Source organism: Carassius carassius, chromosome 7, assembly GCF_963082965.1.
Source record: "Carassius carassius chromosome 7, fCarCar2.1, whole genome shotgun sequence".
In the NCBI taxonomy this organism is placed as follows: Eukaryota; Metazoa; Chordata; class Actinopteri; order Cypriniformes; family Cyprinidae; genus Carassius; species Carassius carassius.
In genome coordinates, this window is record NC_081761.1 from 32,782,267 (window position 1) to 32,798,292 (window position 16,026).

Below are 16,026 nucleotides of genomic sequence, written 5' to 3' on the forward strand. Positions count from 1 at the left end.
TCACTGAAAGGTTCTTTGGGGAACCTAAATGGGTTCTTCTATGACATTTCTGTGAAATCTCCCTTTTGGAACCTTTATTTTTAAAAGTGTAAAGGAAATAAATACACTTAGTCAAATTTAATGCTGTTAAATCAGATATCTAAAAAAATAATAATAATAATAATTATAATTTGTTTCCAATCACTGGCCTGTCTTGACAGATATCTGTTTCTTATAGGTTGACCTCCACACTGGTAGATAAAAATAGCATGTGGCTGGTGGCAAGTGTTAATTTTACACCCTGTTTGCAAACAATCAAAATACTGGTTAAGGCCCTAAGCTGCTATTCTCAGCATTACGGGATCGATTCAAGATGCCCATTAACTGAAATCCTCTATTATCATCATGGCCCTGAGTAACACGCTGAACAGATTGCTCCAGGGGAACTGCCCTTGCAAGCCGCATAAGTGAAACCGCTAAATGAAAAGTAACTCAAAACTGTGCTATTCCTGAATTTCCCACAGGGTTCAGTGTTCACTTCACACCACTGAGGCAATTCGTCTGGAGTGACAACATAGTAAGTCAAGATTAATAACTACAATATGCCTGTGAGGTACTTGCAAATATACAGTCTCACTGTGTTCCCATACAGTACAGCATGTCTGTTTCTATATATATATCTACAGACTACAGCAATCATCAAACACTGAAAATCCATCTGCAGTTTCAGCCAAAATAAAAGCAGCCGTCTCTTACCTGGGGCATCCTTCAGCTCATCTTCTGTGTTGCCCAGTTCAATGTCTAAATCGATATCAAGCACATTGGTCTGCCCATGATTTCGTGGTACTAGAAGGAAGAAAACAAACAGACTATAGTGAGCAGTATAGTAAAATGATTATGCAGGATAGTGAGTAGGTAATTAATCTTTAAAAAATTTAATAATAATAATAAATATATATATAACACTAGAACTAAATGGCATTGCTTAATTGTTTTTGATTGCATCAGTAAGAAACTATATGGTGAATTTTAGCAATGGCTAAAGGGCTCGTAGTCGAACAGTTTCTCGCACATTATGGCTTAACTGAAACAAATAAATGTTGGGGACAAGACAATTATCCCCTTAATTTCTTTAACCTATAACCAAAATACATACTCAATGGAGGATTGGATGACTAGTGAGAGTGTGTACGTCAAATATATGACAGGATAACTGGATGGAAGTCAAGTCTGTGATTAGTCTATTGATTTCAGTTATCCCTCAAGTCCTCAAGTCTCTGCTTGTGAAAGCACCATGTGCAGCCCGTCCTAGAACCTAATGTAATAAACCAACTTCACCTTAGGGCCGTTACCGAACACTGCAGGAGTTCATGTTGGGGCTCTTCGACTTTGACATGCTTGTTATTGTTTCTAATTGATCAAGGAGACATAATTATACTTCATCCCTAGGAGTCTATTTGCTTTATTTCCCCACTGTTATGTTACACAGAGGCATCATTATTTATTAGGCCTATTTGAGCTCTCGAAGGCAGTGCAGGGTGACTGATTTATGTCCTGAGGCAGGGCCGACTGGTAATGTAATCTCTCTAGGTGTGTCTTCTGTTTTCATTAGGTGCTGTCATCTGGATAGGAGGCTTTGGGGTGCAATTTGCTTCCCTGAAAAATCTGCCTTGTGGGAAGCCCAAGAGATGCCCAAAAAAAGCTTATGAACATGAAGGAAACAACATAGTCCTCTGGGCCTGGAAATGGTTTTCTTGGACAGATCCAAAGGCCTTCATGGCTCAGTCCCAAATGATGCACTCAGCGGTTCTCTGAATTCACACGCTGGTTACAAAACAGCACACGGACTGTTGCGAGCTCAGCAAAGAGTGCATTATCACTGGGGAGCATGTTTCTGAATCATAAAATGATATGGCACACCCTATGGAAAGTCCCATAGCAGCTGTTTCCTAGCTCCAATCGATCTGAACATGGAAAGAGGCCTGAAATCTCTAGACATCAAATGTTTGTCAAGTATTCATTTCGATATCTTATAAAACTAATCAGTTTACCCCTGGCTGGGAGTTTGATTGACAAGTGACCATATTACCAAATGTGCCATTTTTGTCCGACAAACAAACCATGTGAAGAGTAGATTAACATTGGTGGAACTGAACTTGAAAAATGCTGTTTATTGACATTTGGACAGTTGAAACAAGATACCTTCAGATTTTTTTTATTTCATAAAATAACTAGTTAAAGAGGAAGAGATGGTAGTTTCACGTTCCGCTTGAACTGAGCGATCTGTCACGACACATTAAAGTGGAATTTCTTAAAATAAATGACAAAATTTGAAAGCTGAGACTTTGTTTATACCAGAAGTAACCTGCTCTGTCTTGTCTGTCGGCGCGTTGTCAGTTTCCTCTTTGCTGCGCAATTTTTCACATGATGTGTGGTGTGAGAGCGCCATGGCTTGTCAGACATAGCAACAGTAACTAAGGGGGCGGGACTTTGTGAAGAGATCAAAAAAACGTTCAGGTTGGCTCAACTAATACAGGGGTATCCAATCTTTCAATCTCCAACCCTAATTGTAAATGAATCAAGGTAGTCAAGGTCTTCAGACTCACTAGAATCTGTTGAGACAAGTTGGAGCTAAACTCTTCAGAAAACTGGCCCTCAAGGCGCAGGATTGGACACCTCTGGCTCACCTTCAATTCTAATTAAAGACCTGAACCAGCTAATCAAGTTGTTTCGGATTGCTAGAAACTTCGAGGAAAGTGTGTTAAGGCAGTACAGAGTGAAACTCTTCAGGACACTGGTGCGCCAGGAGCAGGACTTGACACCACTGTACAGTACATGCACATTCTACAGTAAAGCTGCGGTCACGTTTACCAGTGTTTGGCAAATTTTCATAAGCGAAATCCAGTAATTAGGAATTCAAGTGATCAGGAATTTCATGTTAGGCCTAAAGATTTACCCATGCAGATTTAGCAGAAGTTGGTTGCACTGATTTGTCACGTTGACCTACAAAAAGCTGCTTGTTTTGAAAGTAACTTCTGTGTGACTCACCCAAATTTCGTTAATGTGGCTGCACTTTAAGGCAGACGAATTTTGACAATCTAAATAACATTGAAGCAGATGTACTTACTGTGAACATCCCCTCTTTGTTTCTGGTTATTGTCTTTAATGCTGTTATCAACTGGCGTCACAAACGGGATGAAAGGTCTGTGTGTTGGAATAAATGGAACCACCGTTGTAACCACCGGGGCTTTTGTGGTCGGCTGTTGACGGGACGGGAGCTTAGGTTTGGTCGTCGTCACCACAGGGGGTTTACGTGTTGGGATGAGAGGCCTACGGGTGGTGGTCGTTGGGACTCTCGCTGGAGGCGTGATTTTTTTGGTTGGAGGAGGTTCAGTGGTTATTGTAGGTGAGATCCGTTTAGCCGTCACAGGTGGTCTGATTGTTGTGGTGGTCCTCTTCTGGTCTGAGCCTGGAATTTTATTGCCCCCTTTGTTATTATTGCTGCTCGGTGTGGTCTTTCCAGGTCGTGGCGGGTCAATTACAACCTTTGGGATGGCTAAAAGAACAAAGAGGATTCTTAGTTTAATCTGAAGTTAAGTTAGTCTTTTTCCTCGTTGCATAGGTTTAAATCTGGCATAACTGGCATTCAGACAGTTTAACTGCTTGTCAAGTTGGTCTCCAAGCCTGACCAGCTGAATAATGCCCAAGATTTTTTAAAATATAAAAATATTATTAGTATTATTAATACATTTTAAATAATTTAATTTAAATTGTATAATTTATTTACTTAATATACAAATGTTGTTTACTGTAAGTTAAGCTAATAATACAACTAGTTGAAAATACCCAAAATAAATAAATAAAATAAAAGAAAAGAAAATAAAAGAAGAAGAAGAAGGCTGGTTCAAGCTGTTTTTCATTATTATTCATGTATTTTTCAGGACCATTAGTTAATTTATTAGTTTTTTTTTACCTTTTTTCTTGTTGTATTTTTGCTGTTACTTCAGCTTTGTAATTCACCATAATTATGTCAAATAAAAATTATAATAATAAAAAAGGACCATTAATTTTGACATTATGAAGTTATATAAATTTCACTGTTTATTTTAGAGGAAAATAAAAAGGATGGTTTCAACTCATGTGTTCAATGAATGCACAGAAGCCATCCATCACATTTGACGTGAATAGCAGAAGTTTAAACACCATTGTGCTTGTGTCGTGCTTAAAGAAGGAACACTTAAGGGATGAATGTGACAATGCTATCTCAGGTTTCACAGGGGCTTTGATATGTGATTCCCAAAAAGGCAGTAATTCAACCCTTTCAGCACTTCTGAGTTACACCTGGATGAAAGTTTCTAGACCAGATGCTGAAGAGGGAGGTGTTGCCTCATTGGTTTAACATTGATTAAATCAGGTGTCAGACTCAAAACGACTGTATTTTTGTCCACTTAACAAATAATAACAAGATCAAGATTACAGCAATGCAAGTATAACACAGATAAAGCCACAGACAGTGGTGTGTAAAAACAGCGAAGTGCTCAGCTGTGATGCTCATGGTGAGCCTCTCTTTGTACACTTAATAACTTTGTTTGTATTTATGGATTACTTTGGTTGTTATTGACATCTGGTGAAAATTTCATGTCAACAGCATCTTTAGAAATATTTTTCTCATGTATTGTTATCTACATGAATGTGCAATGTAACCGTTGATGGACTGTCCAGATCAGTTCATTCCAAAGATTTTGGGAATATTTCAGTCAGGACTCACTTCCACTCATGGACAATGTCCTTCCTGTCACTCAGCCACTATTCGCTCTGTTGGCATTGTGCTATGGGATGCAGTCACGCTCAAAGCTTAACAGTCTACCTATGTTCAACTTCCTGGCTGAGACTTTTCATCAAGATTTTGCACCATCCATCTTCTTTTCTTTACTGACAAGTGCACCAATCCAAGGAAAGGGGAAATGGTCTACGAAAAGGAAATATTTACCACAGTGCTGTAGCTGCAGTTGCAGTACTGGTCTACGGCAAGACCCCACAGGTGAACATTTTAACTAAAAGAAACCAACATACTTTATAAAGACAGTAAATTGAGACAACTGTTTTTCTATTACAAGCTTTCTGAAATGTTATATTTAAATATATTTAAAAAAGTGATTGTCTACTGAAAAATGCACTAATTTGCATGATTTTCCTTTACAATGCCAGGTTGGAAATTACTATTTTGTTGTTGGCATTTTAGAGTTAAAAGTTTTTACACAGATGATTGGCTGTTGGCAGAAAATACTGCCAACAGCCAAGAATAAAATGTTATGTAACAACCTTCCGAATATAAACGGGAATAAAACTGCAAAGTTTGGTAAAGTGTTACCTAGGTGGAGATTTCTTGTTCAGTGCAGGAGAGAAAAAAATGGAAACATTGCATTTTATTATTCATATTATCATTGAAATGTACAGATGCAACAGTCTAATAAACACTCAAGCATGTACTTTGGATGGTTTCCTTCCTTTATTCTGAAAGAAGTTGCAACATTAAGGAGGCATCATAAACTTTTTAATAATGTCATTACTTTGTTGCAACCCTCCCATAGAAGCCATATCAGTCTTTGGCACAGAAATGGCCTGTAGCTCCTTCAAAGTCCATCAATCTCCTGGCAGCGTCTGTGATCAGCCTTTTGCTTGGTACTGTATGCCTCCCACCTCTTAATGATAACCTTGCCTCAGCTCTTGTGCTTGAAAGCCTCTATACTAATGACCCCCGACTTAAGCCTTTCCAAACCTTTATCTTGAAGTGCTTTTGAAAGCACTGTTCCACCTTATTTTACTTCATACAGCTGCTTGTAATCCAAATTAATCAAAATCACTGCAACTGAGAACAGATTGGGACCGATTAAATTGTTGCCTGAGCTGTAATGTGATTAGTTTATGGATGGAGTGTGTTCATTTATCCAAATTAGATATTTTTACTGTTGTGATAATTTTATTCTCAGTTTGGATTTCTGTATCAAGTGCAGCATTGCAGATTGTGCATTAATAAAGGTTCCAAAAAAGAATCTTTCAGTGATCAGTTCTTAAAAGAACCATTTTTTTTTTCACTGAACAATGTTTTAATAAACTAAAGAACCATTTTCTACTATAAGGAGCCTTTTGTGGAATGGAAAGATTCCATTGGTGTTCTTGATTGAATCACAGATGCCAATCAAAATGTTACTTTTAGTGTAGCGAGCTGTTATTATATTTTGGTTTCTATACTCACGTTTGCAGTCGTAGCCCACACCTCTGTGGTCGTCCTTACACTTGCACTTGTATGAACCAGGTGTGTTATAACAGGTGGCGTGTGGACTACACTGGTGTTGATTTGAAGAGCATTCATTCACATCTAAAATAAATAAATACACAATTACAATTAAAGCAGGAAGTCACTGGCTGTGTTCTAAAAACCTAGTGAGCAATAATACCCAAATCAAAAGTTTGGAGTTGACAAGATTTCTTTTCATGTTTCTCAATGGAGTCTCTTATGTTCACCATTTATCTGATAAAAAAAGAAAATAATAATAATAATAATAATAATATTTTGATCTGTTATTAACAAATCATTACCCATGACTTTTGCCTCAATAAAATCTTAATTTGCTGTTTATTAATAGTTAGTAAGGTAGTTGTTAAGTTTAGGTTTTGGGAAGGATTAGGAAGAATATGGTCATGCAGAATATGTGCTTTATAAGCACTATAATAAACAGCCAATATGTTAATAATAGGCACGCTAATGAGCAACTGTACCCTGTACTAAAGAGTTATCACATTTTTTGGGGGGATTGTCCTGTCTGTGAAGGACACATGCAATCATTTCTTACAACTAGTCAATGTAAGGTTGCCAATGCATTTCACTCATTTTTTGAAAGCAAATCTATGAGACCAGAAAATGCCTTTTTACAGGCAACTCTCAAAGTTTTGGAACAGAGTGATCTTGTTATCTATTTATAACACTGCGAAACGTGAAATGTTGTTTAAAACAATTGCCGCTATATTATTTAAAACCCGAACTTGGCACAAAACACCTGCTGTTGGCAGGAATGCGAGGAAAGTGTAAAAACGTTCTAGACAAAAGCAAAGCTTTCAGTATTTCAGAATCTTCAAATCAAAACATGACTACTAACTGACATCTGTATTTACTGGAAACGGCTCACCTGCACACTGATATTTCCCGTTGATGTACAGCAGGTCGAAGCCATCGTGGCACTTGCAGATGTAACTCCCAAATGTGTTGATGCACTTACGGAAGCGAGGACAAACCGCTTGACCTGTGGCGCATTCATCCACGTCTGCAAAACAAACATTTCTCCACTCTTTTACAAGCTCTTTAGGTTTTTGGATCAAATTAAAAGAAGCCTCAGGGAATTGAGGTTGTTACTGTTATTCGTGATCTGTCATGTTGCGTAATGCTGCCAGGATTGTTTATTGGATCTCTGTACATTCCTCTTTTTATATTTTGTGTTGGCATATGCTGCATTTACGGTTTAGCTAAATTGCGATATGCATCAAGCTGCGTGTGAACGCTCTGCAGGAGTCTGAGAGCAGCGTGCAGCAAACTCGACACTTTTGTGTGCATGTACAGACATCCATCCAACACACGCTGCCCTCCTCGGAGCAATAAAAGTCCTCTCCTGAAATACCTGAAGAGTTGAACACCTGTGCTGTGAAACATTAAGATGGTCAGTCTCTGATTGATGGTACTCACACTCTTTTCTGCACTCCCCTCCTCATAGCCTCCAGAAAAAGACAGAAAGATGGGAAAAATGTAAAGAGGGGAACTAGATGTGTACAAAAGTGCTACAGGTTAAAGGACTCGATTTGTCGCATTCCCTTTGTGATTTAGTGAACTGTGTGGTTAAGATGTGAATATGGGCTTCTTAAAGATGTTTGTGTAAGATGTGGTCTCTGAGACTATGGCATGCCATTAATGCAGTCATAAACGAATACCATAATGAAGTTTCCAAGCACTCAGAGCATAATTACCGGATCTAAAGACAGAAGCTCAGCTCTGTTGTCAAGGACTATTGCGATCTTTAAGGTTTTGGAGCAGGAACGCAGCTGTGAATGAAAGCAACTGTTGTGTGGGATACGAACGAAACAGCAAAATGATGTCATCTTGTGTGACAGCCGCAACAGAAAAAGTCTAGATCATGTCACATACTGGATTCAGAAGATGACAAGAGCACAAAGAGATTGCACACTCTTTCCTTGTGACTTAAAGGGGTCATATTTTTCATTCAGTACATTTTTATTCTGACTGAAGTCTACATCTATTTACAGTTATGCAAATTAACAGATGCTTTCATTCAAGGCAATTTCTGGATAGGCCTATACATACATTTTATCACTATCTTCATTCCCTGGAAATATAGATAGATAGATAGATAGATAGATAGATAGATAGATAGATAGATAGATAGATAGATAGATAGATAGATAGATAGATAGATAGATAGATAGATAGATAGATAGATACCATTAAGACATTTAATAAATAAAAGAAATATATACATAAAGAAATATATACATTTTATTAAATGCAACACATAATATTTTATATTACTATCATTATGCAAAATGTATCATACTTATTGACACTTTTTTCTTAATGAATGCCATTGCTAGTATCATTAAACCGCTGGAGGATTGAAAATTATTAATAATAAATCATTAATAATAAATACTAATAAACATAGAGCTGAAAGAGCAATGTTAATTTATAAATTAATCATTTATAAATAATGTATAATACGTATGAAATTTAGATATAATCTATAGTGCTGTCAAACGATGATAAAAGTTTTTAATTACATAGTATACGTGTGTATTGTGTATATTTATTATGTATATATAAATACAAACACATGTATGTATATATTTAAGGAAAATTGTGTTTATATATTAAATATATTTATATATAATACAAATAATATGAATATAAATATATTCATTCATATATATATATATATATATATGTGTGTGTGTGTGTGTAAATATTTTCTAAATATATACTGTATGTGTGTGTATTTTTATATATCCATAATTAATATACACAGTACACAGATATATTATGTAATTTATTTTATTTGATTAATCGTGATTAATCATTTGACAGCACTAATAATTTATATTTAAAAAAATAATAATTCGTATAAAAATATACGCTTAATACAGTTAAATAAACAGCTAATTTATTGGCACATTTAATGACAGATTTAAAGAGAGGATATTTCGAATTATTCCTAAAGCTCAAGGAAACTTTTCTTCCCATTTAAAGCAGTGGATTGTGATCAGCTGCTGCAGAAATGCATTACCCATGAACACATACCTACACAGGTCCTGCCATCTGGAGCCAGCTGAAGACCTGGAGAAGGGCACTGGCAGCGAACTTCTCCTTTCATTACTTCACAGCCGTACTGGCAGTTCGCCATGCTGCATGTCCGGGCATCTGACAGAAACACACAGACAGCAGATCTATCATACAATCACATATATCTGCCACTTTCAGCTCAACAAAGAACAGCTTACTGTGAGCAGTAAAGACATATGAAAAGCAAAATGCACCTATAGATGTTCCGTAAGCAGGCAAGCAAATGAACATAGACAAAAGATGAATCACCATTAAATGGGGTGCAAGGCCACAGGTCAGAGAAGGGAACACTATTCCACGTTTAGCTTCATGGCCTTGAAGGAAATGAGTGGTGAAGCAGATAACCTTGTGTTATTAGATTGTGCAGTGATCTATTAGCCCTGCGGAGAAACACCACTCCACATTCTCGACTGGTGTTGTCACCGTACAACCCATTTTCCATTAGACAGCGAGGTAAAAAACACTCTAGAGAAAAGAGATGGCACATCGCTACTGCTAATGCAGGTGGAAAAACAAAAATAAAACTCAATTATTCCCTTAGTCCCTAAAGGAAACAAAATGAGAAGGGGAACTGATGGATGCGTATATTCTTCAGTACGGAGTAATAGATCAATATATACTGGGCCAGGACGAAATATCTCAAATAAAAACAATATTAAAATGCAATTAATATGGCAGTCTGAATTGAGTTTTGAATAATTGTTTCTTAAAATAAATGTTTTAATTTATTTATTTTAAGCAACATTTACTTAAAACTCACTTTAGACTGCCATTATAATGGCATTTTAATATTATTATTATTTTGTTTATATTTCTAAAATATATATAAAAAAAATGTATTGTTATTATTAATTTATAATATAAAATATATTAATATTTTCCAAATGTATTTTTATTCATTATTTTTCATTGTTCATGCAATGTTTTATTTGTATGTTGTTGTAGTTATTAATGTTTTCTAAATGTATTTTTATTAATAATTATTCTTCATTTCAGGTGGAATAACATGCTTTATTTTTTTATAATTTACTACTATTATTATTATTATTTTTATAAAATAAATTTATATTTTTATATCATTATATTTATACATTTTCATTGTAGGTGGAATATTATGCTTTATTTTTATTTATTTATTTTTTTTACAATTTATTATTATTATTCTAAATTATAAAATAAATAAATATTTTCTAAATTAATTTACATTATTTTTAATTGTAGGCAGAATAATATGCTTTATTTGTAATAATTGATTATTATTATTATTATTGAGTTTATTAAAGACAATAATCTTTTCATCCAATGACTTGAAGTTATACATTATTTGAGCCAGGCACATTCAGACTCTTATCAGAGCAGCACCCAACCTTTCCAAACTATGCAATAATCTGTGATTCCAGCACTGACGATCACTGTACCACACACATCACAGGAGCCGCTCCACACTTTGAGCGGCTCTGTGATTCAGTGGTGTTTGCTGAAGTGTGAGCTGTGGGGAGGTGAGAGAAGATGTATCAGAGAGTGGAATCTCCAGGCTTCTGGAAGCACATTTAGCACCGGGCAAGCACAGGCACGGGCCACTCGCTGTAGTGAGAATCGCTTGAGGCCAGCAATAACTGGCCTTTACTGGCAGGGCTGAAGTTCACAGATTTCTCATATGATTTTGTGAGTCATCTGAAAACTCTCTGCAGGGCTGAGGGACGCCCTGAGCTCACAGAATGATGTGTGTAAGGGAGAAGAGACTATCAACACACACATTGAAAATAAATAAATAAAGAGAATAAAATCTAGGAAGGAAAATTGTGATTTTCTTTTTACAGGGAAAAAAATGAAACATTTTAAATGCATATTTGTAAAATCAAATCAAATAATTCTGCTTATGTATTCATCTCTAAACAAAACTATAAATATAAAACTATAACAAGCATAATGTTATGCTATATACATTTTACAGTTTTGCATTGTCTGATTATCTCATTTGTGTTTGGGGAAATAAAATAAAATAAAATAAAAAATCTGCCTTTTCTCTAACTGAAACCATAAAAATAAAAGCAAGCATAATTGTATGTGTCAAGCATTACACACATTTTGCATGATCTAGTTATCTGATAAAATAAAAAAATAAAAAAATAAAATAAAAACATTCAGGAAGACAGTACTGCTCTTTGTTCTCCCTTCTAAATTTTCAAAAAGATTTTTTTTTTTCTACAGGGAAATAAAATAAAACATTATAAATGCATCTATGAAAAATAAAATATGTAAAAAATAGTATATCAAATTCAGAAGATAATACCTGCTTTTTGTTCTCTTCTTCTTGAATGAAATTTTATGTTGTATGCACTACATCATTTTTGCACTGTAGAGTTTTCCTTAATAAAGCTGTTTTGGAACAACATGCTGAAAAGCCAGTGGAAATCTAGCTTGTACAAACAGTATACACACATTGCACTTCTCCCTGCTGGGCAGCACTATCATACTTTTCAAGCAGAGCGTTGAAGAGCTATTGAACCAGGCGGCGATTGACACAGCTGGACACAGCTGCAAAACAACCAGATGTGACTCACTTCCACAGCTCCCATCAGGCAGCAGCATGTAGCCGTTTTGGCAGTAGCATTTGTAGCTCCCGTACGTGTTCATGCACCTGTGTTTACACGGCCGAGGCTTGAGGCCACACTCGTTCAAGTCTGCAGACAGAAGAAGAGAGAGGGGGAGGTTAGAGCATCCTGCTGTGAGAGGGGAGGCCGAGCGGGGCAGGAATTAGGCTTAAACCAGAGGCCAAATCTGAAAGGTCAATCCTTCCAAACCTGTGAGGAGGCGTCTGCAGGATGAAGGTGAAGCCGCAGACCACCGTGTCTGGACAGGCCCACCTCAGCGTCTCACTCCGCACCACACAAACCTGCACTTTAGCTTCCAACGCTCCGAGTCTGACTCTGGGTTTTGATACTGACGCACAGAAAGGGAACGGCTTGCAAAGGTCAACTACGTACTCATTCCCAAGCTTTGAACATTAAATAATATTGTAAACGTGGAAGCTGTTGACCTATTTCTAGACTTTGAAAACTAACTAGTCACAACTTTACTCATAAGCAACTTTCAGGACAAAGCTTCAGGACAGCAGGCTGAGTGCCAGTGCAAGGTGGCAAAAATAGGGTAATACATTAAAAAAAAATCAATATAGAAATTAAAAAAAGCAATTATCAATAAGTTTTGACATCAAATCTGTGATAATTTATTTTGCAACTGTTTGCAAAATTATTTTGATCATTTAGATTATTAAATAATAATAATAATAATAATAATAATAATAATAATAATAATAATAATAATAATACTGTGCTGAATTGAAAAGTTTACAAAAATTCTAAAAAATAAATATATTAATATAATAAATATAAAAATAAATATATTTTATAATTAAGGATAATTAATGAATTTAACTAAAATTCAAATGAAAGCAGAAAATAACAAGTATATTATTACATAATAATAATATTAATAATAATGTGCTGAACTGAAAAGTTTCCAAAAAATCCAAAATATTAGACATTTTGTAATTAAGGATAATAATGAGTATCCAGAGTTTTCTATATATTCGATTCTAACACAAAATTGTGTGCCATCGATAAAGCAAGATACAAAAAGCTGGGATTTTAATAAACAGTCAAAATAAATAAATGAGTTTATCAATTAGTTTGAAATAAATTCGTATATTTTAACAATTTGGTAAATTATTATTGTATCTATTTATTCTCAACATTTAATGATTGCTCAAATAATTACTGAGTAGCACAAAAATAGCCCTCATTTGTTAATAGCTCAAATAAATAAATAATTGAATTCAAGATTTTTGTTATTTTACCAAGGCAAAGCAACACTTTGGGTGTAGCACAAGGGTTGGCTATAGTTTAATCCGAGCTCAACCATATATCCTAAAGTCGCATCAGGCGATATCACTTAGATCTCAATATTGTAAGGTACACAGTCAAGTTTATAGGCCAGACACGTAGCGTGATGCCTGCAGTCTCATCTGCACTGGACTGAAAATAGATTCTCCTGGCTGGCGTACATGAGTGTCTTTGGCATGGCCCAGATCTGAGAGAATGGCGCCATCTTTAGCGGGGGGTTATGCAGGGAATGCATTCTATATTTGACTGGTGCACAGATTGAAATAGATGAATGGCACTGTGTATTAATGGTAATTGGCAGCGGTGGGAGGTCTCTCAGCTGGAATGATTAGGAAAGCTACAATCACTTCCTAAATCATCTTAGCATGAGTCGCCTATTATATTCGAAACAAAGACTACATAAATATCTCAGTTTCAAAGTTTAACCACTTCAGTGCAATGAAAAACTAAGCATGAATAGAAATTTGGGCCGAGTCTTTAACACCTTTTCAAACTGTATGACATTTCTTTGCAAGCACACAGCTCCGAGCCACTGAAGCTGTGATTACACACGCAGACTGAATTTAAATGTACAATTAGGCAGCAATTTCATGATGACTGGGGACATAATTGACTAACGCTGACCTTGCGTGACACAGTCTTTTCTTCTGGATTTTAATATGATAATATAGTTAAAAAAACTGTTTGGTCTCTCATTCTGACGGCACCCATTCACTGCAGAGGATCTATTGGTGAGCAAGAGAAGTAATGCTAAATTTCTCCAAATCTGATGCAATGAAGAAACAAACTCATCGACTGTACACCTTGGATAGCCTGAGGGTAAATCAATTTGAAGCAAATTTTCATTTCTGGTGAACTATTCCTTGAAACATCTGCTGTTATTTATTTTTCATGAATTTGAGTTGGAATGAGTGAATAGTCATTTTATGGTGAACTATCTCTTTAAGAAAAAACTATGTAGGATGCCTTTCCTAAAACCGAAATATAATAATCAGACTTTAGTGATTTTAAATCATCTGTAAAATCTACTTCTTCAGATTGACTTTCTTTATTGTCTGTATTGTGAAGTCTCAGTGGTTCAGGCAGGTGCTCATGTAGACAAATTCATCTCAGAAAGATGACTTAGAAAAACGAAGCAACTCGTGCTTCTGTCAAGCGAGGTGAAGAGCAGACTAAGACTCACTGAAGACTCATTGGACTTTTGCTCACTCAAATAAAGCTGAAAACAGCAGAAATGAAATGTCACATTCCCAGAATAGCCATCCTTGACAAGAGACAGCTCTGAGCAGCAACACATATTCAACTAATGATATGAAATAAAAAATAAATGGTCCAGTCTGAAGGGAGGAAACGGAGGGTAGGAGGTGTGAAGGTGTTGAAAACCCAGAACAGAGAGCAGGTAGATGAAATAAGTTCACTCCATAAGGAAAGTGTGACCGCGGCCTATTCTGAGAGCTGCACTTATAAAACAGTGTAGAAACAATAAAAAACTGATTACAGAGATTATTCACCAGCCATCACGCCACCCTTAAAACATTTACCATGTGTCATTCAGTTACAACAGCTATTGTTAATTCTGTAAAAGCAACAAAATATATATATATTTAATTTTCCGAAGAAAATGTTAATGGTGTTAATTAATGTAAAAGTCAATTCTAGAATGTTCTGCATGGTTGATAATTATAATGATATATAATAATAATTATATAATAGTAGTAGTAAACATCTGCTTTTTATAGTATTTTTCTTACATGATTATTATTATTATTATGTTATTATTATTATTAATAAACATCATACATCTTTATATTAAACATCATGTCATAAAATAAAAATGATTTAAATACATTTATTATATTATATTATATTATATTATATTATATTATATTATATTATATTATATTATATTATATTATATTATATTATATTATATTATATTATATTATATTATATTATATTATATTATATTATATTATATAAAGTTGCAAAGTTATAAGAGCAGCTTTTGTCTCTACCCCAGCAACCATACATTATTCAAACAGAGATAAGAAAAAAAAGTGAATAATAATAATAATATTATTCCATAGATAAATAACAAACACACATAACTACACATAGAATTTTACCACCACTAAACAAAATGTTACCAAAAAAATGACAAAATTAATTTTGGTCTACTGTTACTATGGTCAGTTCACTTGAAACTGACAACCTTTCGTGCAAACAGAATTACCTCAACAACAACAACAACAGCAACAATAACATGACAGACACTTTTTGAATGACAGGATATTTGTTTGGCAGTAGGAGATGGGCCTGAGATCGAGGAGACAGGCAGAAGGTTAAAGAGAAAGAGAGCAGCCGGGCAGCCACTTGAATGCTCGCAGATGAAAGATGCCCTGCTTTAGAAGTTCAGAGGAACTGACAGACACAGACAGGATGTGTGTGTAGGAGACAGAGAGCAGGGTGAAGCAGAACAGCCTCTTAAAGGTTTTATGTGTGTGTGTGTGTGTGTGTGTGTGTGTGTGTGTGTGTGTGTGTGTGTGTGTGAGTGTGTGTGTGTGTGTGTGTGTGTGTGTGTGTTTCTGCCAAGGCATGCATGGCTTTCTCCGTGTCATTCCGGCCATGCCTGTGGAGGCTTTGAGGATCTGCTAAAGGGAAAGTATTCACTCTCGCTGCACCATGCACTTGGGCCAGAGGGGTGGCGCTTGGGGCAGACGCAGGCATCATCCGGTAAGC

General features: G+C 35.6%; 1 protein-coding gene across 6 annotated transcripts in view; it reads right to left on the minus strand.

Moving 5' to 3' along the window:
• Nucleotides 1-16,026, minus strand: part of LOC132143963 (nephronectin-like) — a 46,205-nt gene that overhangs the window by 2,115 nt on the left and 28,064 nt on the right. For all 6 annotated transcript variants that reach the window (XM_059554626.1, XM_059554625.1, XM_059554629.1 and 3 more), the window contains 6 exons: nucleotides 11,947-12,066; nucleotides 9,341-9,460; nucleotides 7,167-7,301; nucleotides 6,236-6,358; nucleotides 3,107-3,535; nucleotides 736-825 (listed from right to left, as the gene is read on the minus strand). In XM_059554626.1, coding sequence (XP_059410609.1) covers nucleotides 736-825; nucleotides 3,107-3,535; nucleotides 6,236-6,358; nucleotides 7,167-7,301; nucleotides 9,341-9,460; nucleotides 11,947-12,066 — 1,017 coding nt within the window. The remainder of the gene's footprint in view (nucleotides 1-735; nucleotides 826-3,106; nucleotides 3,536-6,235; nucleotides 6,359-7,166; nucleotides 7,302-9,340; nucleotides 9,461-11,946; nucleotides 12,067-16,026) is intronic.